Source organism: Blennius ocellaris (assembly GCF_963422515.1).
Source record: "Blennius ocellaris genome assembly, chromosome: 3".
Lineage (NCBI taxonomy): Eukaryota > Metazoa > Chordata > Actinopteri > Blenniiformes > Blenniidae > Blennius > Blennius ocellaris.
Window position 1 is genome coordinate 27,991,463 of NC_137652.1, and position 25,365 is coordinate 28,016,827.

Sequence of the window (25,365 nt, forward strand, 5' to 3'; positions counted from 1 at the left end):
CCTTTGGCAACATCATGACATGGAAGTGGGCAGGCAGAGCAAAAGTGCCACAGCTGATGCCATCCAGGAGGTGCAGAGAGACCTGGCAGAGGGCAACACTGCCAGTTCCCAGGATGCTTTGCGATACTGGGACAACCGAAATTCCAACTACCCAAACCTCTTCCACCTGCCACTACAGTTTCTCTGCACTCCAGCCTCATCTAACATTTTCATGTTATGAGACATGTTCACATCATTTATTGACTGTGTCTAAAAATATCAAAGATATTTTAAATAAAGATGAAGACATGAAATAACCTACAATACAAAGACTTAAGTTCTATTATTGTATATACACGGTCATCAAATCAGTGTCAGCTGAATCTTTCTCCTATGTTGCCTGTAGGGATTTTAAAGGTCCAGCAGGGGGCAGTATTCAGTGACACAGTATCGACACTATCAATACAGTGTGGCAGCGTGTCGAAACGCTTCATGGTGCCTCATCAACCCATCACTAGTGACAAGACTTCATTGTTTCTGAATAACTGAGACACTTTGTGTCCCACATGGAAAGAACCTATATAAACATATATGTTTTAATATAGGTTTTGATATAGGTTTTGGATATATGTGGCATATATAAAATTGGCCGTTTTCCTATATATTATGCACATATATGTGCATATATGTACCTATAGGCCATATATGTACCTATATGCACATATAGGCCATATATGTACCTATAGGTACATATATGTGCATATGTGTGCACAATATATAGGAAAACGGCCAATTTTATATATGCCACATATATCCAAATGCTATATCAAAACCTATATGTTTATATAGGTTCTTTACATGTGGGGCAACACTGGATGCTGTTAATTGCTCAGTGCCCCAAGCAGGAATCGAACCAGGGTGTCGCGTGAACCAGTCCGTTGCCTTGCCACCTGTGCTAGAGATGGGGCAAAAGGGACTGCTAAGGTGGGGGAAGAAAAAGGAAAAAAGGGGGGAAAAGGGGGGAAAAGAAGGAAGAGAGGAGGGAGGAAAAAAAGGCCCTTTTTTTTACTATTTACAAAGAAATTAAGTTTATTTGTGCACACAAAACGGAAAAAAGGCACTTTTTTAACTATTTACAAAGAAATGGAGTTTATTTGTGCACACAAAACAGAAAAAAGGCCCTTTTTTAACTATTTACAAAGAAATGAGGTTTATTTGTGCACACAAAACGGAAAAAGGCCCCTTTTTAACTATTTACAAAGAAATGAGGTTTATTTGTGCACACAAAACGGAAAAAAGGCACTTTTTTAACTATGTACAAAGAAATGAAGTTTATTTGTGCACACAAAACGGAAAAAAGGCACTTTTTTAACTATGTACAAAGAAATGAAGTTTATTTGTGCACACAAAACGGAAAAAAGGCACTTTTTTAACTATGTACAAAGAAATGAGGTTTATTTGTGCACACAAAATGGAAAAAAGGCCCTTTTTTAACTATTTACAAAGAAATGAGGTTTATTTGTGCACACAAAATGGAAAAAAGGCCCTTTTTTAACTATTTACAAAGAAATGAGGTTTATTTGTGGACACAAAATGGAAAAAAGGCACTTTTTAAACTATGTACAAAGAAATGAAGTTTATTTGTGCACACAAAACGGAAAAAAGGCCCTTTTTTAACTATTTACAAAGAAATGGAGTTTATTTGTGCACACAAAACAGAAAAAAGGCCCTTTTTTAACTATTTACAAAGAAATGAGGTTTATTTGTGCACACAAAACGGAAAAAAGGCCCTTTTTTAACTATTTACAAAGAAATGAGGTTTATTTGTGCACACAAAACGGAAAAAAGGCCCTTTTTTAACTATTTACAAAGAAATGAGGTTTATTTGTGCACACAAAACGGAAAAAAGGCCCTTTTCTAACTATTTACAAAGAAATGAGGTTTATTTGTGCACACAAAACGGAAAAAAGGCCCTTTTTTAACTATGTACAAAGAAATGAGGTTTATTTGTGGACACAAAATGGAAAAAAGGCCCTTTTTTAACTATTTACAAAGAAATTAGGTTTATTTGTGCACACAAAACGGAAAAAAGGCCCTTTTTTAACTATTTACAAAGAAATGAGGTTTATTTGTGCACACAAAACAGAAAAAAGGCACTTTTTTAACTATGTACAAAGAAATTAGGTTTATTTGTCCAACAAAAATATTGCAATAAAAAGAAGACAGAAGCTATTTTTCCAGGCTCTCTCTCCATTCTGTCACAGTCTTGCCAGAGGCTGGACAGTACTATTCCCCCTTTATTTGAGTGTGCCCAGTGCTTTTGTTTTTTGAGAGGCCACACATTTTACAGGTGTAGTGATAGTCCTCCTTGAAAGGGGGCTTTTTTGGGTGTCTCCCCCTCTCCATGGCTTCTCATCTTCAAGTGCTGCCCTCTGGTGCCTCCATTTTAATTGACGGTTCACATAAGAAGGCAACACGTCTTGTGTGGAGGCAGCGGAACCTGAAGATGAAGAGGGGACAGAGGGGGGGTGACGAAGGGGTGTTGGGGAGACAGATGGTGGCGCTGGTGGAGGTTGGTGCAGCTGATGCTGAGGCCAAGCAGCTGGTTGCAGCTGTTGACTCTGTCCAAGGGAGGACCAGGCAGGTGAAGGGGCCGGTGGTGGCTGCTGGTGGGGAAACATGGACCAGGTGGGAGATGGAGCTGGTGGTGGCTGCTGGTGGGGAAACATGGACCAGGTGGGAGATGGAGCGGGTGGTGGCTGCTGGTGGGGAAACATGGGCCAGGTGGGAGATGGAGCTGGTGGTGGGGAAACATGGGCCAGGTGAGAGATGGAGCTGGTGGTGGCTGCTGGTGGGGAAACATGGACCAGGTGGGAGATGGAGCTGGTGGTGGCTGCTGGTGGGGAAACATGGACCAGGTGGGAGATGGAGCTGGTGGTGGCTGCTGGTGGGGAAACATGGACCAGGCAGGTGAAGGGGCTGGTGAGAACGGACCCGGATGGCCAGACGATGGTGTGGAGGAACTCGGCCCTGTATATGACCCAGGATGCTGAGTCAGATCAGTTTTCACACCCCGGCGTCGACGTATCACTGCCATGCCTTCACGATTTTCCGGCTCATTAAATTCCATTTCCACATGTCCATGTTGTGCAGAAACGGCAGGGAGATCTCTTGCTTCCAGAATTGAGTCCTTCACCACAGAGACCTGTTGGGGAAGCTGTACTCCTTGCAGCAACGAGTCCCGGTCTGCTCGTTTCTGGCGTTCATGCAACCTACAAGAACAAATAAATAATGATCAGTATTTGTTTCTCATGAGCACAAATGCACTTGCAAATATTTTGTTGTTTCTATGAATAATGTTGAGCTTAATATTTTCAGAAATAGGCACTTATGAACTGTAGTTCAGGATAACTGCAACGTCTCAGATCACCCAGTGCATCAACCACTGAAGACTACGCCACTGTACCTTCAACTAGTCACTTGACACGATGTCACTTTAGATTTAGAACTTTAGGACTTCTTGTAATGGAGGTGTGTGTGCCAAGATGAAATCACTTTCCCACTTAAGTGTGAACAAACGCTGCATGATCTGCAAGTACCACATTGTAGGTCAGTATTCCCATTAAAATGTGTTTATGTTAGAGTTTCTGATATAATATGTCAGGCACGACTTCAATAGTGAACATAAGAACTGAAAATGTCTCACCAAGCACACACTGTTGTGTTGTTGATGGTAACAAGAACCAAATTAGTCTGGTCCTGTACCATCCGGCTGTCTTCCAGCAGTTGTTTTATGTGGCAGTAAGTTTGCACGACGGACTGTGGGAGGGGCAAGGTTTTCCCCTTGCAGTCTTTTGGCCTGTTTCTGGGCTGTTGATATTCTTTGAGAAGCTTGAGGGCGACACATTCAGAGATCCTGTTGTGATCAGGTCTCTGGGCAGCTTGTCCATGAGTCATGAAAAGTCTGTTGAATAAAAAGATAGCAGAGATCATCTTACTATGTGTTCCAGGAATGTGTGTGAAATCTCAGCTAGTAGAATACAGTGAAATACATTCCTTGTAGAACAATGTGAGTTTACCTTTCAGCAGCTTGTTGACCAGGTGCAGAGCCACTGCGTTTCCTGGAAGCTCTCCATGGCCCTAGCAAGGTCTTCTTTTTGCATTTTAAGGTGTATTTTGTGATGGATTTGTCCGTGGGCTGGAGACTGGAGTATCGCCGCAGTATTTCTGTTGTCTCAGCGGTTGACAAGGCAGTAATCGTGCGATCCCATCCTGGAACACCCCTCTGGTCACATCTCTCCTGAAATTAAATTAAAAAAGGGGGAGAAATGATTATCAATCATGATATAATGATGATTGAAGAGAGACGAAATGATCAGACATGAAAAACATTACTTCACGTGAAGTGCTGGGGCCACTGGCCGGATGCTCCTCAGTGAGGACACTTTCAGTGGGACTGCTGGGACTGTGGGAGACCCCACTCATATCCAAACTAGTATCCTTGGAAGAAAGACACAATCATTAGAAATGATGCCTGGACACATGTGATGACTTTGTGTGGAGGTCACTTCATGTCATGTGATGACCAGAATGAACAGGTTCACGATGCTGAACATCAATAGTCCCCTCTCTGGTACGGTTTCTAATTGACAAGGTTAGCAGCTGAAACTCTGGCAATCAATGATTTGCATCAGTTGTATTCTTATTTTGTAGGTTTTTTTTCAGTGCATGGTGCTTAAAAATGTGGCACAAATTGCTCCTGGAAACTCTGAAACATTGTGTAACGAGTTCTTCACAGCATGTACGAATGAATAATTACTATGTTCAGTGCCTGTAAAACATTCTTGTTCAATCCCTCATTACCTGAGATGATGGATGAGTGGAGTCACCATGGCCAGAGGGACTGTGAGGAGGGGAACTGTCCATGGTGTCCCACAGGGGGCTCTTCAGGTGCTCTCTCACAGAGATCAGCTGCATCACTTATTGTGACATCAGGACGTTCCTCCTCATCCTGTGCTTCAATTTGCAGATCTGGTACAATGATGCCCAGCTCACTGTCCTGTTTGGGGTTCAGGTCTCCCTTGTTGGACTGTGCAAGAAGGTATTCCACAGCGATGCGTTCGCCTGTTGTAAAAAAAACAAAAACACACAACCAACACATTGAGAAGAACAAAGAAAAGGGAAGGGTGTTTTTGTGAATGAGGAGAATACACATGGTTGAATACAGCCCAGAATACACACTGGGCTGTCAGAGAAGAAAGAGTTATTTGCCTGGTGATGCTTCCTGCAGTAACTTACCAGTAGGCCTACCAGGAGGTGTAAATTCTGGCACAAGAGAACGACCAAGGACTCTTCTGCTTGAGGTCGTTAATGTTCGACAACAGGCGGATGTCGTACATTGTTGTGTGCGATGCATCTCTGGCAGCAACAGCTTCACGGGCTCGGTTCATGTTCCGCCTGGAACCACCCTCCAGCATGTACATCTGAGCGTGCGTCGCGTTCGATCTTGTTCCTTGCAATAAACACATTTCAAAGACCACTGAAATATTAGTCTTATGTATTAACATGACCCAGTCAAGTGACCTTATCATATTAGCAGTATGTACAAAAACAAGGTCCAAAATAATGTTTGAAATGATGTTGTTAGACTGCAAAGTTGTGAGAGAGTGAAAATTCATGCCTCAGTTACACAATTTGTATTACCTGGAATAAAGCTGCACTGGTGGTGATGAAAGCTTTCCACAGAAGATGAACCTCTCCCACATCTGTAGACATCCAGCAACACGTCGCCCTTTTGCAGACCCGAGCCAAGTCTGGTGTACAGCTCAATGCCAGGGGGGGTCTTGAATGCATTTCAGGTGTTTTTGTTGCACCTCCCAAACGTGGGTCATGCACTCAGGGTTGACCAGGCGTAAGCCAGATGTGTCCGTCAGCTCCCACATGGAGTCCAGCAGACTTTGGATCATCCCCCGGGTTTCCTCCACCCCACGAGTTCTCCTCCTGCAGTGCTTTGCCAATTCACTGGAGCTGATGTTGGTCAGCACTTGAGTGTCTGTAGGGGACTGACCAGCATGCTTTTTTCGCAGTTCTGACCTCTTTGCTTCCTTGAGTCGACTGAAATCTCCCTGATCCCACTCAAAAATACAACTGGACATCTTCGAACAAAACATGCCGTAGAGAGGATGATGTTCAGTTGTGAGACCAGCTGTGAATCGCCTCATGAAGTGGAATATATCAAGTCTCACTTCAGTCTTCCAAGGTTGAAATAAGGTCAGTACTGCAGGTACACCTGTTTGAAAATGCAAAGATGGGTAAGTGCTTATTGTTGGATGTGTATGTTGATGAGTGATGTGAAAATGAAGTGTCCAAACTATGACTGGAGCAAGCTACAACACAGAATAAGCTATCTTATTTGTGCATTTGAATTTTTGCCTCATATAGCAGCTTGTTAAAAGGAGATGAAGGTCATGTTTCTTTTGTATTGAAAATGATACATTTCAACCTCAGCATAATGGTTACACACCTGAATCACTGCAGCAGTCTCTGTCCACATAGATCAGCTCTGGTTCTGGCTCACCAGCATCCAGGTATGGTTTCACGATACCCTTGCAGACGTCCTCCAGCCCAGCTCCCTCACCAGTGGTCAAAACACAGTTCAGCACCTGCCCACTTTCATTGCTGATGTTGGTCATCCAACTGGCTGTGTCTGCAACATCACCAGCGAGTTTCTTTGTGATCCATTTGGGAAAACAACAACAACCACAAAAAGAGCAGCATAACATACAAGTTTAATGTTTGAATTCATAAATTAAATGATTAGTATATGATTACAGACATTTGATTATACCTTTTTTGTTGAGTCCATCTTTAGTATCCTGCCATATGACGATGTGATGGCACCCCTCATTTCCTCCACATGACCCAGGATTTCGTTGCTGTGAGCTGTCTCAAACCACTGGGCAAGAGGCAAGGGGCAAAATGCTGGTGGTTGACTGTAGACCACCTCCTCACTCTGGACCAAGGAAGTCCTTTTTTTATGAAGTTCGCAGTCAGTCAGGTATTCGATGATGTCTCTAGCCCATTTCTCACTATGTATCTCCTGCAGTGCTTGTCGCAGGTAACTAGAGCTGTTACCTGCGGTTCTTGGTTTCAGCAGGGTCACACACTTCTTGTCCAGGGCCAGCTGTGCGGCGAGCACAGCAGGGAACTTATTCCGGTGAGCAGGATCCAATTGACTTAAAAGATCACAACTCCAGGGACACACTGGAATCATGCAGTTGCTGCACCGTGGGTAATCCCCACCAACCAAATAGTATTTGGAATCTACATCAACTGCTTCTCGTGCCCTTGTGTAGATTCCAGCGTGGTGCATTTTGCGGCTGCACTGGGGGCACTTTAAGGGAATTCCCCACATGCGCATGGGTGCCCAGATGAACAAGCGCTGCCTGAAGTAATTCACGGGGTCAGGTGCTGCAGTGCTTACTTTGGGAGGATTTGGTGGGTGGAACCAGTTTTGCTGAAGGTGTTGCCGTAGCTGACCAGTAGGCTCATAGAGACACTGCGCTATCCATTCCCGGTCTGCAGGCTTAATGACCCTCAGGAACTGCTTGGGAAGGAAACTGATCTGAGTGGGCACATTGCGATCGATCGGAGAATAAATAATGCTTATTATTAAACCGTAATCCACCGACGGTTCAGAGCATTGCCGCGAGCAGAATGAAAAGCGAAGCGCATTCAGTTAAATTTTCCTTGCACAGTCCGAGACATAATATACACGTTTGCATACAAGTATATATGTATGCATACAGGACATATCGATAAAGATGTCTACTTATAGATATATACATTTATATTTAAAAGTGAATTACCGCGCGCGCCTCCTCCGACAATTTTTTCGGGATTCATAATCGCGCGATTATGAATTATGAAGCAGTTATGATATTAGGAGCGACTATGACGGTAGTATGACAACACGAAACTGAATTAGACTTAGGGAAAAGAACAATAATGAACTCACTGGACATAGTTTTCGTGACTTTTCCTCTTCTTCTACTCGAGTGTTCTGCGGCGCACATCTCAGGGAGGCGGAGTTTTGATGAAATGACGCGTGTGTACCACGTGACCCGTTAGGACCAGTTAGGTCTGCGTTCGGACATGTTAGGACTTGTTAGGACTTGGTTAGGAGTTGTTCGGTCTTTGTGAGGAGTTGTTAGTACTTTGTTAGGAGTTGTTAGTACTTTGTGAGGAGTTGTTAGTACTTTGTTAGGACTTCATTGGCAGTCAGATCGGCGGAGGTCTGGGGCTGGCGTGGCATCCTGGGACAGCGTCATATAAAATCTATAATTAATATACAAAGTTATTGCAAAAGTGCCTGACTGACAACCAAGAGCGCTGCCATTTTTCTCTTGGCACCGGAAGTGATGTCATCTTTATACAGGAAGTGGTATTCTTAGTGCGTCACAGTGATTCTTCTCTATTAATTCAGCATGAAGGCGCCGGAGGATTTTAAACCACAGTCGTGTTTATATTGCGTGAAGCAGCCGGCGGATTAGAAAAGAATTATAAATAGCTACCGGGTCGGCAAACTGATACTTTTAACGACTTTATACTGTATGTAAAACTGAGAAGATAAAAAAAAAATTGCAACGTTAAATCAATTGTCTTTTGAAAGTTGCCAATTCCCTTCAATGTTGCGTTTAAAAAAAAAATCATTTTTATTTATGTATTTATTTTTTACAATTAACACGTCATTGAACAATGGAATGTATTTACATTAGGTTTAGCTTGAAAACTCTATAAACAACTAATGAATGAAAGACACAAACACTTGGACATCCTCTGCTAGAATGACAATTATTTCAGCTTTTGTGGCGTTTTAGTGTCTACAACTCATGTGTAATATAAAGGATTCAGGGAGTGAACTTACTTATGCAGCCGCATGCTAGTCAATTCATAGCCATAGCTCCACCTATTGGTAAGAGGAAGTTTAAGGAATTATATTTTCAAATGCCATGGCCGCAAACTTTGTGATATAATCCTTGAGATTGATAGGAATGTGAAGCACATCAGGAAACACAAACATGCATCAGCATACCAGAGGATTTAATCTGGACAATAATGAACCATCTGAGATGGACGTCATTACAATTTCAGTAACGTGTGTTAACTATGCATTTTAACAAGATTAGGTGGTTTTTTAATTGGGGGTTTTGTCCCCAGAATTTAAGAAAACACAGGAAGACAGAAAAAAAAATTCATGAGTAAGTTATTTCCTGCTGCTGGAATTCACCAACAGACCCAGATTCTACATTTGTAAAATGGACAAACTCCCATTATGTTCGATTGGTCAGCGAAAAAGACCCGACTCGCAGCTTGGAATTGCCAAGTCTAATTGAATATTGATCTTTTTTTTTCGATTCTTCAAGGTCATTTTCTTTTTCATTTTAAATATGTCATAGAATAAGCAGTCTTCAAAAAGAAAATGTAAATGCAGTTTGGACGATTGATTATTAATTATATTATGAGCCAAAAGTACAGTTTTGATCTGAAAATGAAAAAGCATTTCTGTTAATACAATTAAATAAATATTTGATGTACCATAGTGAGACACCGAAACGAACTTTGCCATTGTTGCGCTGCAGCCATGACGCTCCACTCGGTTGCTAAGCAACAACGAACAAAGCTCCCCCACGAAGGTAAATTAGCGGAGCCAATCTACTTCCGGTATAATGCCAGGTCGCTTCACAATAATTGCCATTGCACGGTCGTGTTGCAAAATGCTAATGACATCTCAGCTTTTTATTTTACCATCAGCATAGATTTTATATTTTTAACCAAATAAAATAAATAGTATAGAATGTTTTTTTATTAACACTCCCGTCCCCGATGCTTAAACCGGCTCATAGTGCGATTGATGATTTTACATTGAAATCCAGACAACGAGAAACCGGATGTAGGTTGATGTTAAACCGGCAAAGTGACCATCGAGCTAAAACTACCAGGGTATCAGACATGAGAAGAGAAAACACTGGATTTCTGTAGTTTTTGTCGCGGGTATGTGCGCCAAGATAGGATTACATTTACGTTGGCACCGATGTCCGCCTGTTTTCAGCGACAAATGAAGCCTGGCGATGATCGTTGAAGCAGACGGCTGACGTTAGTGCGGGTCGAGACGAGCTGTGAACGATACCTGGTGATAAACAAACCTCAGCTCAGTCGTCTGTCCCCAAACACCGCCTGGAAATGGTAAGATAGCGTGTGTTTAAACCTGTGGAGCCTCGTTCAGAACCTCCTTTTGAATACATGAAAACTTGAGCGAACCTTTTAAGTTACAGACGAAGTTGAGAAAAATCCCACTTTGTCACTTGTTTCCGGGGGTTTTTGTGGGCAGATCCTCTCCCGGATGAAGCCCGCCGTGGGAGGAGAGACACCGACCAGCATCGGGGAGAAGAAGAAGAAAAGCAGGACCAAGGTTCCCAGTCTGGAGGAATACCTGCAGCAGAGGGACTACCTGGGGGCCTTGACGCTGTTGGAGGTATGGAAACGCCACCCAATACACATACATGGAGATGTACACGCAGGGAGAACATGCAAACTCCATACAGGGGTTATAATTTGATTTAATTTCAACGATCCCTCCCCAAATGCTACAAAGTGGCCCAAGATAGGGTCATGAATATCTCTGGGTTTTAAAAAGGGCTCATATGATGCAAAATTCACTTTCTAGAGGTTTTCCAGCAGTACTAATCGTCTCTATACCTGGACCGACACCCCAAAAGTGAAGAAAGTGTGTCCTCTCTCTCCCTGGCTTGTTCCAGGTTTTAAAAAGTGTGTTGCTCCAACCAGCCAATCAGAAATCAAACCCTATTGATCTTATTCCGCCCCGCCCACTTTTACTTCTGTCCCACACTTCGGTTTGAAACGCACTTCCGGTTCCAGCGAAATCGCATTCGTTTCAACAGAGAACTACTGGGAAGACTTGCATCTAAAATATCATATAAGGGAGGTTATTTTGCGCCAAATGTGCTATGATCATGTACACCAACGAGTAAACGACGCATTGCTTCTGTTGATAGTTTGAAAACGACTTTGAGGTGTTTATAGAGCCCGTTTGCCTTCTGTGTGCTCAGTACGGAGCTCCTCTTCACTGGGGAGAGCAAAGAGCAACAATCTGGAGGATTCTTCAGTGTGGAAACACAATATTCCATATAGAGCTGACTTTATTACAGACTACAGTCTAAATCAGAGTGTGTCCAGTGCTAAATGCTGTCATTATAGTGCCGCAGCGCGGAGTTGGCAGTGTTTACAAGACGACAGGCTAATGTTGCTAACTAGTTAGCTTCCAGCCGGTCTAGCGATTCTTAAGCCGCGTCTTGCTGCAGGAACAGAAATAAAGGTAAACAAAGGACCACAACACTCAGACCTCTTCTTCTGATGTTCAAAACAATGCTGCGACAGAGTTAGGTTCCTTTTTCTCCAGCTATTATGACGACCACACACTGCGCTATTAATGCCGGCCATCTCTGATAGCTTTAAATTAGCTTTAATTTGGAAACAATTAAACAGACTGGTATCGCAAATCAAGTAGCGTGGAGCCAAACCGGAAGTGTGATTACGCGCATGGCGCCGCCCACGCAAACTTCCGGAATAAGGTGAATATAGGGGTCATCAGGGGGTTCAGCCAATCACAATCAAGGTATGCCCCTTTGACTCCTCCCACAATCAGGCAGCTCTGCTCTGGCACATGGCGCCACGAGAGGAAGAACTTCCTCCTCTTCCCAAGATGGGCATGTGTGGGTGGAGCCAGTCCAGCTCACACAGACACAGCAGATTCTGAATGCAGCTCCTAGGATCCAATAGTCTAATGGAGGAGAATCAAGGAAAAGCTGGATTTGGAGCAATGAACTTTGAATAAAATGTTTTAGTACCAATGAGACCATGTGAAAGTGACCATGTGTTGAAAAGCTGGATGGTATGACCCCTTTTAAAAAAAGGAAAAGTTGATTGGACTAAATAAACCAATACAAGGTTAACAATCACAAACATTAATCAGGGCATTTCACATTGAAATTAAATCAAAAGGAAAAGAGACATATATCTTTGTGTATGTTTTTAGAAACAGCGCTTGGCATCTTTTTAAGAGAACATCATTGATTTTGAGACAAATCCAATCTTTAATATCATCCTAACTCATGGAAATCTTTGTTAGGGTCAAATGGCAAACTGTTTTACATGCAGCAGCATCGACAGCAACATAAATAACGACTTGAGAAATAAAAAAAAGACAAGAACACTTGCATTGTATTGTTTTTAAAGACTAACAGCAGCAGGAATGAGAGACTCCTGGAGTCTCTTCGCCCTGTATTCTGGCCTCTGTGTTTGATTGAAGACATTCAGCTGAACCCTGCGTCATAATATAATTGTTTCAGAATTGTATTTGGTAAAACGACTCCTCCACTGATGACAGGCAGGCTCAGAATCTTGTTCAAGAAGCCATTTAAATTAAATTAAGCTTGATGAACATAACTGTTAACTGAGCTGCGAGTCATAAATGTGAGGTGTTGTAATTTAAGATGAGCCGTTTGAGATCCCCCTCAGTCACTCGCTGTTACACAATAAGACGTCTGACTGGAGCGTCACAATGTGGTCCTGTGTTGGGGAGAGGGAGACGCTGGGTTGTTCTTGTTGTGTAATGCCTCTTTGATTACCACAAGCAGAAGTAATTTGCCAAATGGACAGAATAAATTGTAATCGGTCACCCGAGATGAAACCTTTGCTCCGACTCAGCCTCGCCATCGAATAACGAACTGCTGCACTTTCACAAATCCATTTGAACTCCCACAGATTGATCCTGCGCCATGGACCTGGAGTCATGTTTCAGAAATCGAACCACTCCCCCTTTTTCCCTATGCAACAGACGGCACAGTGTTTCTGAGGCGTGCTCACTGTGTCTCCTCCAGTTTCAGAGATCTATTGGAGAGAAAGAGGAGCACGCAGACCTCTGGATCGGCTACTGCGCCTTCCACCTGGGCGACTACAAGAGAGCGATGGAGGTAACTCCTGCAGCGTAGACAGAACTGCACCGGAGCCCTGCCGGGCGCTTCATTCAGCTGGCGGATTGCAAGTTCTTCTTTGGGTAAACGTTTGTCCCTCTGGTCCTGCCAGGAGTACAAGTCTCTGACCATGAAGGAGGACTGTCCTGCTGAGGTGTGGGTCTATCTGGCCTGCGCTCTGTTTTTCCTGGGCCTCTATAAAGAGGCTGAAGAGGCGGCGTCTAAAGGTCAGCGCTCCACTGGGAGTTTGACCACAATGTGAATCCATCGCTAACCACTGGACCTCCCTTCTTCTGCAATGTTGTGTTTTCGAGGGAAACAAGCCTGGCCGTTCTTCTGAGCATTATATGTTTAGAAACGCTAAATCAAATGGGACTAATTATCAATATTTCCTGATACAATTATGAGATTTATAGTTATGGGCTTCATAAATTGTTTCTGGCCAGAACAACGTTCAACAACATCAACATTCAAATAAAAAAAAACAAAAACAGAGTGCACACATCAGGGCCGTCTTTGACGTCCCAGATCCAACCCCCCTAATTCATTTAATCTAATTTCATTTATTAGTTTATTTAGACGGGGCAGTACATATTGATGAACAGGCCATCGCTTCATGAGGCCACTGTAAATACGACGGATTTAGCACAAATCTAATTTACATCCGTCGTCCCTCATAAAACCAGAGAGTAACATATAAAAACGATACGATAAAACAAAGACAAGGATGATGAAATAATTATTCCTAAAAATCCACCATGAAGTGTAAATATGGAAGTGATTACTCGGTGGTGTGATACAGGTAAAGTGCTATTGAAAAAAAATAATGCATATCTATACATTTATTTATTTTTATTTTTCTTATTATTATTTATACATATATATATATATAATTTTTTGTTTTGTTTTTGTTTTTTGTTGATCAGCCATATCTTGTATTATTTTTTATATTTTATTTTTAATCAACAGAGGTGGATCTTTCTCTGACAGTGCTCTTCCAGTTGACATTCTGGGCTCTAATAAAAGTTCTCACCACTTGGTCAACAAATGTTGTTTTGCAAACTGTATTTTGTGACGCTGGCTCAGGGCTCCGTGTCCAATCAGCTTATCTGAATCTCCTAGTGGTTATCGTCGCCCAGTCAACACTTCCAGCTCTGGTTCTGCGAGCTCCAGGTCGTAGCGATGCCTTTCTTACCTTTCTTACAACATCAAGCTTCAAATACTGAGCTGAGACCCCGGTAATAACACTTTACCTCCATCTGTGCCCTCAGCTCAGTGAATATGCGGAGGCGAGTGGGAAAAAGAAGGGAGAATAATCCATTTCAATTGAGTCTATGAATATAGATATTCAGCTTATATGAAGAGAAGTGAGCAACAATATATGTGAAACTTTATCGACAAAGAGCCAAGAAACACTGGGTAGAAGTCGATTCAGCAGATAACATATGATGTACGGTTGGTTGAAATAGTACAAAGAAAATTATTATTACTCAAAACTGAAAAATAGTGTACATTTCAGAATTTTGGCAAAAATAGAGGAATGAACAGCTGGAAGCTGATCTGCAGCTGGAGCTTGAGCAGAACCTGGAAGTCACTGCTGTGAGCTCCAATTATTTGCAGTTGACTTGTGTCCGTCTTTCCAGTGCGACTGGCTGTCTGACATTAGCGTCTCTTCTTTGCCGTAGCGCCGGACTCCCCCCTGCAAAACCGGCTGCTGTTCCACTTGGCTCACAAGGTTTGACCGTGAATGAATGGGTCATTTCTCCTCCTCCTCCTGACCACCGTCCTACTTTGATTTTTGGCTCACGTGTTGCTTTTCGCTGTCCCGTCTCCCTGCCGCCGTCTCAGTTCCACGACGAGAAGAAGCTGATGGGTTTCCACCAGAACCTGGAGGACGTGACGGAGGACCAGCTCAGCCTGGCGTCCATCCACTACATGCGCTCGCACTACCAGGAGGCCATCGACATCTACAAACGGCTGCTGCTGCAGAACAGGTCTGAGCCTCAGGGTGACTCTGCTCGTACTCCAGCGTGAGACCTTCAGGGTCCAGCGCTGCACATTGCATAAGGCTATCTTTACTCGCTTTGCTATAAGCAAGTGGTAAAACGTATCTCGCTGTCTTGAGACCCTTTTTAAACCACCAAGGTGCAGGACCAAGGCCAGGTTCCAACACTTTAAACCCACAGAGAAATGAGCTTCATCGTCCTGCTGGTCGAGTTTCACACGATTCAGACCTTCTGCACCATCAAGATCATCCAGATGTCATGAGCCACGAGGGAACAGATGTGTTCACTGGGTTCAACCAACCCAGACACAAAAGCACAAATGACACAAAACTAATGACGGGGAAACTCCTTGAGCTCAAAACCCCCTCTGCCATGGCAAGTGGCGGTATGGCTGGTTGCTTGGGCGTCAGGATGACCCCCCCCCCCCCCCCCCCCCCCCCCCCCTCCCCCCACCAGCACAGCCACTTCAGACTCGTCCATCACAGTGACGTATCAGAGGCCTGATTCCTAAATGGCCTGACCAAAACATTTAAATGAGATTTACATAAGGTTGAGTAGAAGGCTGAAAAACCTCCTGGAGACTTGATGCTGTGGTTTAAATCTCTCTCATACTCGCAGCCACAAGCAATTTTGAATCTCTAATAAGCTTGAATACTTGATTTAAAAAAACAAAATGTACTCAGGGAAAATATGCAAACTCCAATCAAAGTGACAACAAAAGTTGTCACTTTGATTGGAGTTTGCATGAGAGTTGGAAGTGAGAGTTCTTGCATCTGTATCTGATTTCATCAAATGTTGTATATTGAGAGAGTTTTCGCTCCTTATCCAAGAGATTTCATGGGTTTATTCAGGCCTGGATAGTCAATAGTGGATTCAAGACGTGATTGGAAAAAAGAAAGTCCACATTCACTTGATATGTGTCCCACCTCCACACATGAGGACATACTGGGACATCATTTTATGCCTGAAGTAACTGAATTACGGTACTGTCACTTCTTTTGTTTTTGCCGTCAAAATGAGTAGTTATTGAGCTAGTTGGTGAAAAACATTTCAATTGATAGAGATCAAACTGAGATTGTCCATATTATAGCAGTCTCTGAAGAATCAAATGTGCGTCTTGTCTAGATTTGACTCTTTGGGATAAAATGTTTGCCTGCAGCATAAACAAATCTGTTTAATAGTTTGGATGGTAAATGCTGTAGCATCCTGCTACTGAGGACTTTATCTTCCTATGACCCACTGGTGGAATGAAACTACATTGTTCAGATAAAACATTACAAAAACAATGTACTCTTGTATTTATATTTGAATTTTATTTGAGCAATTCTTCAGAAAAACAGAAATGACTCTCAGTTGATCACCTAATGAGCTGAAAGGGTGAGGGTTGAAGCAAAAGCTTATCCACACCGACCACATCACAAAAAACAAGAGAAACCAAAACAAAACGAGGCTCTCGAGATAAATAACATTACTATTTTCACAAGACACATTCAATATATACTTTACACAAGTTTTCCTGGACACGCCAGCAGTCGATAAGATCCCAAACCCAGAGAGACGGATCATCTCACGGACTCACCTTCACCTCGGAATCGCCAAAAAGCCTTGAACGCCGTGACGTGTCTGACAGCTTCCGTCTCGCACTCCGTCCCCTCAGGGATCATCTGGCTGTGAAAGTGTACGTGGCCCTGTGCTACTACAAGCTGGATTACTACGACGTGTCTCAGGAGGTGCTGGCCGTGTACCTGCAGAGCATCCCCGACTCCACCATCGCTCTCAACCTCAAAGCCTGCAACCACTTCAGGCTGTACAACGGCAAGGACGCCGAGGTATTCCCTGTCTGTCAGACAATTCTGACTCATGTTCCGCTGGCTTTATAGGTTCTTAATGGCGTTTCTTTGAATTCGGGTACATGTCAGAATCTTTAAATAGTTTCATAATGTATCAGCGGGACAACAAGCTGCTATTGTTTTTATAGAAAACACTGACGTTTGATTCTCGTCTAGTGAATTCATGCTTTTTTTTTCTGTTAAAAACTGCAACATTTGTGGTTTGCACAATAAAAGAAAAGAAAAAAAAAACCCAAATATTTAGATACTGTTTAATAGTATCATATCATCATTATATTAATTCAATCTGATTTCTATCAGTCCTTACGTCACCATGGCGGCGGGGGGGTTACTGTGAATCTTCTGTGTTTCTGCTAAAGACCTTGGTTTTATACGGGCTGTGGCTGCGTGCTGACTCAGTATCTGCGTGACCTTTTTATTTCCTAGTTAAGAGACGGCAGGTTTGACTTGTGTTTGTTGGCACTTTGCTTCTTTTCAGGCCGAGCTGAAGAACCTCATCGACATCTCCTCCTGCTCCTTTGAGTTCGCTAAGGAGCTTATCAGGCACAACCTGGTAAGCTCTCCCCACAGCTCTGTGTGTGTGTGTGTGTGTGTGTGTGTGTGTGTGTGTGTGTGTGTGTGTGTGTGTGTGTGTGTGTGTGTGTGTGTGTGTGTGTGTGTGTGTGTGTGTGTGTGTGTGTGTGTGTGTGTGTGTGTGTGTGTGTCTGTGTCTGTGTCTGTGTCTGTGTGTCTATGTGTGTTTCTGTGTTTCTGTGCGTGTGTGTGTGTGTGTGTGTGTGTGTGTGTGTGTGTGTGTGTGTGTGTGTGTGTGTGTGTGTGTGTGTGTGTGTGTGTGTGTGTGTGCGTGTCCGTGTGTGTCTGTGTCTGTGTCTGTGTGTCTATGTGTGTGTCTATGTGTGTGTTTCTGTGTGTGTGTGTGTGTGTGTGTGTGTGTGTGTGTGTGTGTGTGTGTGTGTGTGTGTGTGTGTGTGTCCGTCCGTGTGCCTGTGCCTGTGCCTGTGCCTGTGTCTGTGTCTGTGTCTGTGTCTGTGTCTGTGCCTGTGTCTGTGTGTGTGTGCCTGTGCCTGTGCCTGTGCCTGTGCCTGTGCCTGTGCCTGTGCGTCTGCGTCTGCGTCTGCGTCTGCGTCTGCGTCTGCGTCTGTGTGCCAGCCTTGCACAAGGTGAATCCCCCTCTGCTGCAGGTGGTGTTCCGCGGTGGTGAAGGTGCACTGCAGGTCCTTCCTCCCCTGATCGATGTGATTCCTGAAGCCAGACTCAACCTGGTCATCTACTATCTGAGACAAGGTGTGTCCCCGGCGCAGCGCGGCGCCTCCTAAACCCTACAACCATGTGGGATTACAGAGAGCAAATATCTGCAGACCTGATGTTATTTCAGGAAAAGCCTGGGATGTGTCGCCCTTTTCTTAAATAGTCCTCTCACGTTCACCTCGCGCATCGTCTCAGTTTAAATTGTTCCGTGTAGTTTTACTTTTAAATGACAGACAGCATAATGTTGTTAAAAATAACTGTTATTGCATGATAAAAAAATTTTTTGACACGTTTTGCTATAAAAACCACAAGGAACATGAAATTTCAACCCATTGGATTTGGTATTTTAACAACAGTCTCCAATAACTGTGAAGTTGGTGTAAGATGTAGTAAATCAAACACATAAACGATCTCTTAAAGATACATTTAGCAAAATTAGAAATGTACACGTTATAATTCAAAGAGGAAGATTTACGCAGAAGCCTGTGTTTTGTCTGGACAGAAACGCTTTTAAAAAAAAGGAGAGAGAAAAGGGTGAGGATAAAACAAGTGTTAACGCTGAAAACACTGAAGCATGTTGAAGTTATTCAGTTTAAATAATTTGGTATTGCGGATGTGTCACTGTGATGGATGTGCGTTATCAGATACGTCTTGGTCGCGCAGCATTCGGCCTTGTCTTTAAGTCGCCAGCGGATCCTTCAGAGATTCACGTTCTCTTATTTTTGCGCCTCCAGACGACGTCCAGGAAGCGTACAACCTCATCCAAGACCTGGTGCCGACCACACCGCAGGTGAATGCCCCGTTTAACCCAATGTTTCACTTCTATGAATATAATATAATGAGAAATCAAAGGAGGAGTGATGCTGGCGTTTTAATTTTTTTAATTTGCCGATTTTTATTTTCAACACATCATTCATCCGGACTTCTGTTCATCACATGTTTATTTATTAAAACTTCCTATGTGACATCATTTAACTCCAATGACGTTCAAACAGAGAGACAGCAGGAGCACGACAAAAGAAATTCACGTTTGGACGAATATTTTACGAACAGCAGAATTCAGGCCCAATCAGATCTGTGAATAAAGAAAATCAGAAAGCAATTATTAGTTATTATGAGTAAATATACTGACGTCTATCTGCATATCAATTCAGATTTATTTATAGTGCATCAATTACAACATAACCTTCTTTATGGCTCTTGTGAAGAGAGAAACACAAAGATCCCACATGAATATTCAGAGATGACGGTGCAGAAGAAAAATCCTTTATCCAATGATTTACACAACCAGATTTAGTGATTTGATGTAGTTTAGGGCCGTTGAATAATAGATTAATAAGAGAGCAAATGATAGGACTGAGATTATGTCGTCTGTTGATCATCAAAAATAGGATTCATTAGATTTTGCTGTAAAAGATGTTTGAAATGAAAACGGTTCATAAGATGATTTGTTTGAGGAGCAGAATCGATAAAACACAGGTTGTACAAGAAAAGAGGAGGATTAGAAAGTAGATACTTGAAAGGAGAAAGTAGAAGTTCACTGAACCTGTGAAAATCCTCCTCTCATCATTCACTATCGGCTGTACTGCAGTTTTCACTCTGTACAACTAATAAGACTGAAGGCGTCTGATTTACACCCTCGTGAGTTGAAAACTGAAACGTCAATAACCTCAATAGCACTAAACATAGCAGTAATAACAGTTTTTATATAATCTGCCACATTTATAATTTGTGTACAATTTGTATATAATTGTTCATTAATGTGTGTTGTCAAGATCAAATAAATAAATTACTAATTAAATTAAACAGTTTTACAAATAAAAGAAAACTGAATGGTTTTGGGTCATAAATGTGCAAAGTAAATGAAGATGTGTGGAGGATTATTAATATTGTGAGGTATTTCTATTTACTGCCTCTTCATATTTATGCATATACATAAACATAAAACCATGTTATCCTCCAGACGTTCCATAAGGCGAGTCACACACATCGTACAGCCGTTCAGTTAAACTGGTCTTTTTAGTAGCTACATTATTTTTGGAGAAATTTGATGGATTAAGATTTTGTTTTATTTTCAAAGGAAATGTTTTGAATTGAATCAGGTCCCAGAGTTTCATTGTTTTCGGTTGAAGAAACGAGGCGTTTGTATGTTGGGGGTTGAATGTTCACGTGACGCGACTCAGTGGAGAATTCTTATGGCTTCTTTCTGCATTAAATGCAACTTGTCACATTAATGTTCAGCTTAATATGGCAAATGCTTTTCCAGAAGAGAAAATGTCCAATCAATAAACCACAATCATGGTTGATTAAATAAAACCTGTTAACAGGCTCTTTTTGTCCTGCTTTTCACTCAGTTTTGTTTGTTTGTTTTTCACCCCCTGACAGTTTGTTTTTAATCTTCAAAAGCTCTTTAATCTCTCCTGGATGTGAGAGGAAGTGAAACTCATGGAGTGTTTTGGGTTTTGTGTCTCTTTTATGTATTTTTTTTTTTTTTTTGATGACTTGAGTTTGAAGCTGCGATGAAACAAATGATCAAATGGTCGACTGTGATCATCCGCGGTGTTTCCACAGGAGTATATCTTGAGAGGAGTGGTGCACGCCGCGCTGGGACAAGAAATCGGATCAGTGAGTATTGGTGCTCAACTTGAAAACTTGCAAGCAAACAGAGTGAAACAAACGTTCGCTCCTGCATTTTTATCTCTTTTTCTTTTCTCTTCTAGAGTGATTACTTGAAGAAAGCTCAGCAGTTGTTCCAGCTGGTCGGAGGCTCGGCCAGCGAATGCGGTAGGCCAAGCAGAGACGTTATCGGGAGTGGACGTTAAAAGCAGACGACGTGCGAGTTTGTGGTGTTTTGTCCCTTGCAGATACGATCCCGGGCAGACAGTGCATGGCCGCCTGCTTCTTCCTCTTGAGGCAGTTTGAAGACGTTCTCATTTATCTCAACTCGGTCAAGGTTGGTGTTCATTAGTACAAGCTGCACACACTGTGCTTCACTCCCGCAGGCAATACATATCATTGTTGTTGTGATAACTTGAGAATAAATACAACAGTTACTTAAGAAATCTTCATAATTTTTAAAAAAAACCCCGTCTTTGAGACCCACAAGCGAGATCAGTCGCCGCAGGAAAAGAGGTGATCGTGATGTGAAAACAAACATCCTGTGCAAGAAATGCAACACATATATTGTCAATAAGCATCCAACTACCTACACATATTGTTCAAAATGTGCACGAAGAAGAAAAACACTATTAAAGTGAGTTAATCCACTCCAAAACATTTAGAAGCCTGAATTTATTATTAGCTCTCAGTTTTTTCCAGTAAACAAGCAAAGACATATTTGACAGACTGATTCACTTTGTAATGTTCATTTGCTAGATTTGAGAGAATTTCCTTTCCGTCTGTTTCCATAAAACGAGGCCCGGCGTTGCGACGCGGGGCGACGCGGCGGCAGCGTGTCCGTCGTGTTCACCAAGCGGCTCCACGCTTCCAACGGAGGGCTGCAACTCTGTGTGAACTCTATTCTTCTTTCAGGATGACTGCCTGTTTCTCTTCCAGAGTTACTTCTACAACGACGACACCTTCAACTTCAACTACGCTCAGGCCAAGGCGGCGCTTGGAAACTACAAAGAAGCAGAAGAGGTGTTTCAAAACGCTCCTACGTCTTCTCTCCATAGACTCTTTCACCTCCCGCGTCGGCGCTAATCATTTGCTTTCTTGTGTTTGTAGTATTTTCTGCACATTCGGAGTGAGAAGATCAAGAATGATTATGTTTACCTCAGCTGGCTGGCACGATGCTGTATGTATACTGCTGCTTATCACAGTTACACTATTTCCAACTCCACCCCCTCCGGTACAGTTCATTCAGGAGAGATGAGAGCTCAGCCATCTTTACTTTTTAAACTAATGGATCATTACGATAACAAGCTAAAATCCGGAGCACAGAGCACGGGAGTTATTTGACAGTACACAGACGATCAGAATCTTCAGGGTCACCCTGAACACAACAGCAGGAGTGTGGTGGTTCGGGAAAAGGGGGCGGAGCCAACGTTCTGGTGACAGCTCCCCAAAACTAGAGCAAAAGTAATCTCTCGGCTTTATCTGCAGTCTGCGTGGCTCCAGCTGCACAAACACCTGCAGAGCCTGTTTATGTAGAAAAGAAGAAAGGATGCAGTCGTTTCCACACGAAGAACACTCTTGGATATCTTCACTCCGTGAAAACAGAACTGAAAGGCCTTTTGTGCAAACTCGCTGAGGCTGAGATGTGAACAACACTCCCAGATTTCTCGCCTCGGGCCTGCAAAGAATTTAGGGTCATTCTTTTTTTTTTTTAAACTGATAGACTTTCACTTCACAAGCTCCAACATCTCTCTTCCACATTTGGCCTAATCCACATCAATAAAGCCGGCCCACGGCCTTTAATATTTTACAAATTTGAATCTCAAACAGCCGGGGCTGCCTGAGCAGCGCTGCTTTATTGAACACTGATCTTGCTCCTGTCAGACATAATGAACCAGAAGGGGCAGCTTGCCTGGGAGCTCTATCTGAAGATGGGCACGTCCTCCGACTCCTTCAGCCTGCTGCAGCTCATCGCCAACGACTGCTACAAGGTAACACACATCCCCTGCTCTGCCTCTGGTTGGAGGCACAGACCACCCAACATAAACTGATAAACTGTGGAATAAATACATGTACTGTTCAATCATGTAGGACGCTTTCCTTTCTGCAGGTCTGATGTGCGTCACGTGTGATTTATGCTAATATGAAGGGAAGTTGTGTAAATAAACACAATGGAGCTCGGCTGGGTTCATCATTGCTCTTGTTTCTAAATCTAAATTGATTATTGAAAGCATGATGAGTTAAAATACTGTTTGAGTTAAAATGTGATTTGAAATGATTTATCAACATGCCAATTATTTTCTTGAATCAATTCAATGTTTATGTTTTAATGTATCGTCGGGTATTTAGATTTAGTTTTTTCAAAAACGTTTCAATTATATCAAACTGCAAAAACCAAAAATTCAAAAAAAATGTCTGTACATGCAAAGAAAAGGTTTTGTTGTTTTGGATTTAGTAAATACCAGTCACAGCTGCTCCTCTGCACATAAAGGAAAGTCATAAAATCCTACTTTACAAAGCCTAATAAACTTGACTTTTTGTATTATCGTCTAATATTACTGGACTTGATAAACTAGAGTTGTTGTTTTTTTTCAAAACTACTGCCAGATACGATCAATAACATTTCATTTATCCCACAGTGAGGACATTTGTAACATCGAGTCACATACCCACGTTCTGTGTGTAACAAATACACTATTTTAGCAGTGAAATACACGAGTGCTCCGTTCAGATGATGTGATGACCTCAGTTCAACTCAGTGACCGTGGAAAACAATTACAAGCCCCCATTGATTTAATGAACATTAATTACTGTGATCGTGAGACTGATTCTTTGGCGGCAGCGATCAAATCATTTTACCTCACGTTTTATTCAAGCTGTGATCAAATGGTCGCATGATCCCTCAAATCGTTTGAACTTTTTACATGGAAGACAGCAGTCATTTGGACGACATCTGCAGCTTCCTGGTTTGATTGCGACCAGAGAAACTAACACGTCACCCTCCCCGCCTGTGTCTGCCTTGTTCCAGATGGGTCAGTTCTACTATGCAGCCAAAGCGTTTGAGGCGTTGGAGAAGCTGGACCCAGGCTCCAACTACTGGGAGGGAAAGCGAGGAGCCTGTGTCGGCGTCTTCCAGCTCATACTGGCGAATAAGGAGCCCAAGTATGTTTGTCTCTTCCGGCTGCGCAGTAGTTTGATATTGAATCTTCTCCTCCTCTGCTGCGCTGGAGGTTCAGGAGTGTTGCTTGTTAACAGAAGAGGCTCAAAGCGCTTGTTTGTCCGTGACCCCGTCCTGCTTTCTGACTCGATTTGGGTTGTGTCCTGTAGGGAGAGGCTCAAAGAAGTGCTCGTGCTCCTGCAGAATTCGGGAAACCCCCAGGTGGAGTACATCATCCGTGCTCTGAGGAAGTGGGCCAAGGAAAACAGAGTCCTCCTCTCCTGACGGCTTCCGTCTCTCTGAACTCTCGCCAGAGGTGTCCTCCATAACGCAGCAGTCTTCACCATTCATCTGCAACTCCCCACTTCAATCAACTGTATAAATGACAATGATGCCACACGAAGGCGGATTAACATTTATCTGCTATACTACAGACGGGTGAACTTGGTTTTGTGAGGATGGATGGATGGATGGATGAGATTTAGTTTTCAGTGTCATGGGGCACATATTAAAAATGGACCTTTCAAGAAATCTTCACTTTTGTTGTGAATGGACACAACCGGTTGCAGAAGCTGAGCTAAATGAAGTGAGACACTTCAGTTCAGGCTCATTACAGATATGGCCAGTAAAATTGCTCATTTATGATTTGTCATCTTAAATATAACGTCATTTAAATTGATAGCATGCATATACAGTATTTCACCTGCATTACATATTCATATATAATTAATAATAGTATATGCATTTGGAATACAGTCAGAGAAAAAAAGGCCAGTTTTAGATTTAAAAAGTTATTTAGTGTATCCATCTTCATAAACATCTTGTCTAATAGTTCCCACAATGCAGCTCAATTGTTTGAAGCTCCTCGAGTCACGACTGGCCAACTGATGCTTGTTTCCCATACAGACGATCACTGGAAACAGGCAGATGTGGACAATGACGACAGAGACTTAAAATGATTGCAAAGACAAACATGGAGCCATATAAGATGAGCGCAAGATACAAAATGGCCACAGAGAAACAAATTGGTCACAAAACCAGGTGAAGTGATGACAAAGACACACAATATGATCACGGAAAGATTGAAAATGTTTCACAGTAGTAAATGGTCAAAACAAAGAAATGGAACATTATTACATGGTGACAAAAATAAACCAAATTACCACAAAAACACTGACGACAGACAAAAAGAATAAAATCCAAAACAGATGAAAACAACCACAAGGAGACATGAATTCACACAATAAGACACAAACTGAAAGCAAATGACCAAAAAGACAAATTGATCTGTTGTTTTATTCAGGCAGGTCAAACCTCCTGTGACACTTGAGTGAACATAACACAAGTAGAACCAAAACATGAGCAGACCTGCGTCCAAAATGGTGAGTGATTTCACATACCGCCACTGATATTTGTTATTTAGGCCCTGAAAGTCTGTTGACTTCAGATAAGACACA

The 25,365-nt window shown here is 42.6% G+C and overlaps 1 protein-coding gene across 1 annotated transcript; it reads left to right on the forward strand.

Annotated features, from left to right (window-relative positions):
• Nucleotides 1–10,073: 10,073 nt before the first annotated feature.
• Nucleotides 10,074–24,404, forward strand: ift56 (intraflagellar transport 56). Its single transcript, XM_080521167.1, has 18 exons — nt 10,074–10,224; nt 10,370–10,513; nt 12,939–13,031; nt 13,144–13,258; nt 14,717–14,766; nt 14,880–15,025; nt 16,695–16,866; nt 17,366–17,440; nt 18,069–18,171; nt 18,870–18,925; nt 20,707–20,760; nt 20,856–20,919; nt 21,000–21,088; nt 21,691–21,774; nt 21,862–21,931; nt 22,636–22,742; nt 23,780–23,913; nt 24,079–24,404. Exons 1-18 carry the CDS (start codon nt 10,222–10,224, stop codon nt 24,191–24,193), a joined length of 1,674 nt encoding a protein of 557 aa, XP_080377293.1. The 5' UTR covers nt 10,074–10,221; the 3' UTR covers nt 24,194–24,404.
• The last annotated feature ends 961 nt before the right edge of the window (nt 24,405–25,365 follow it).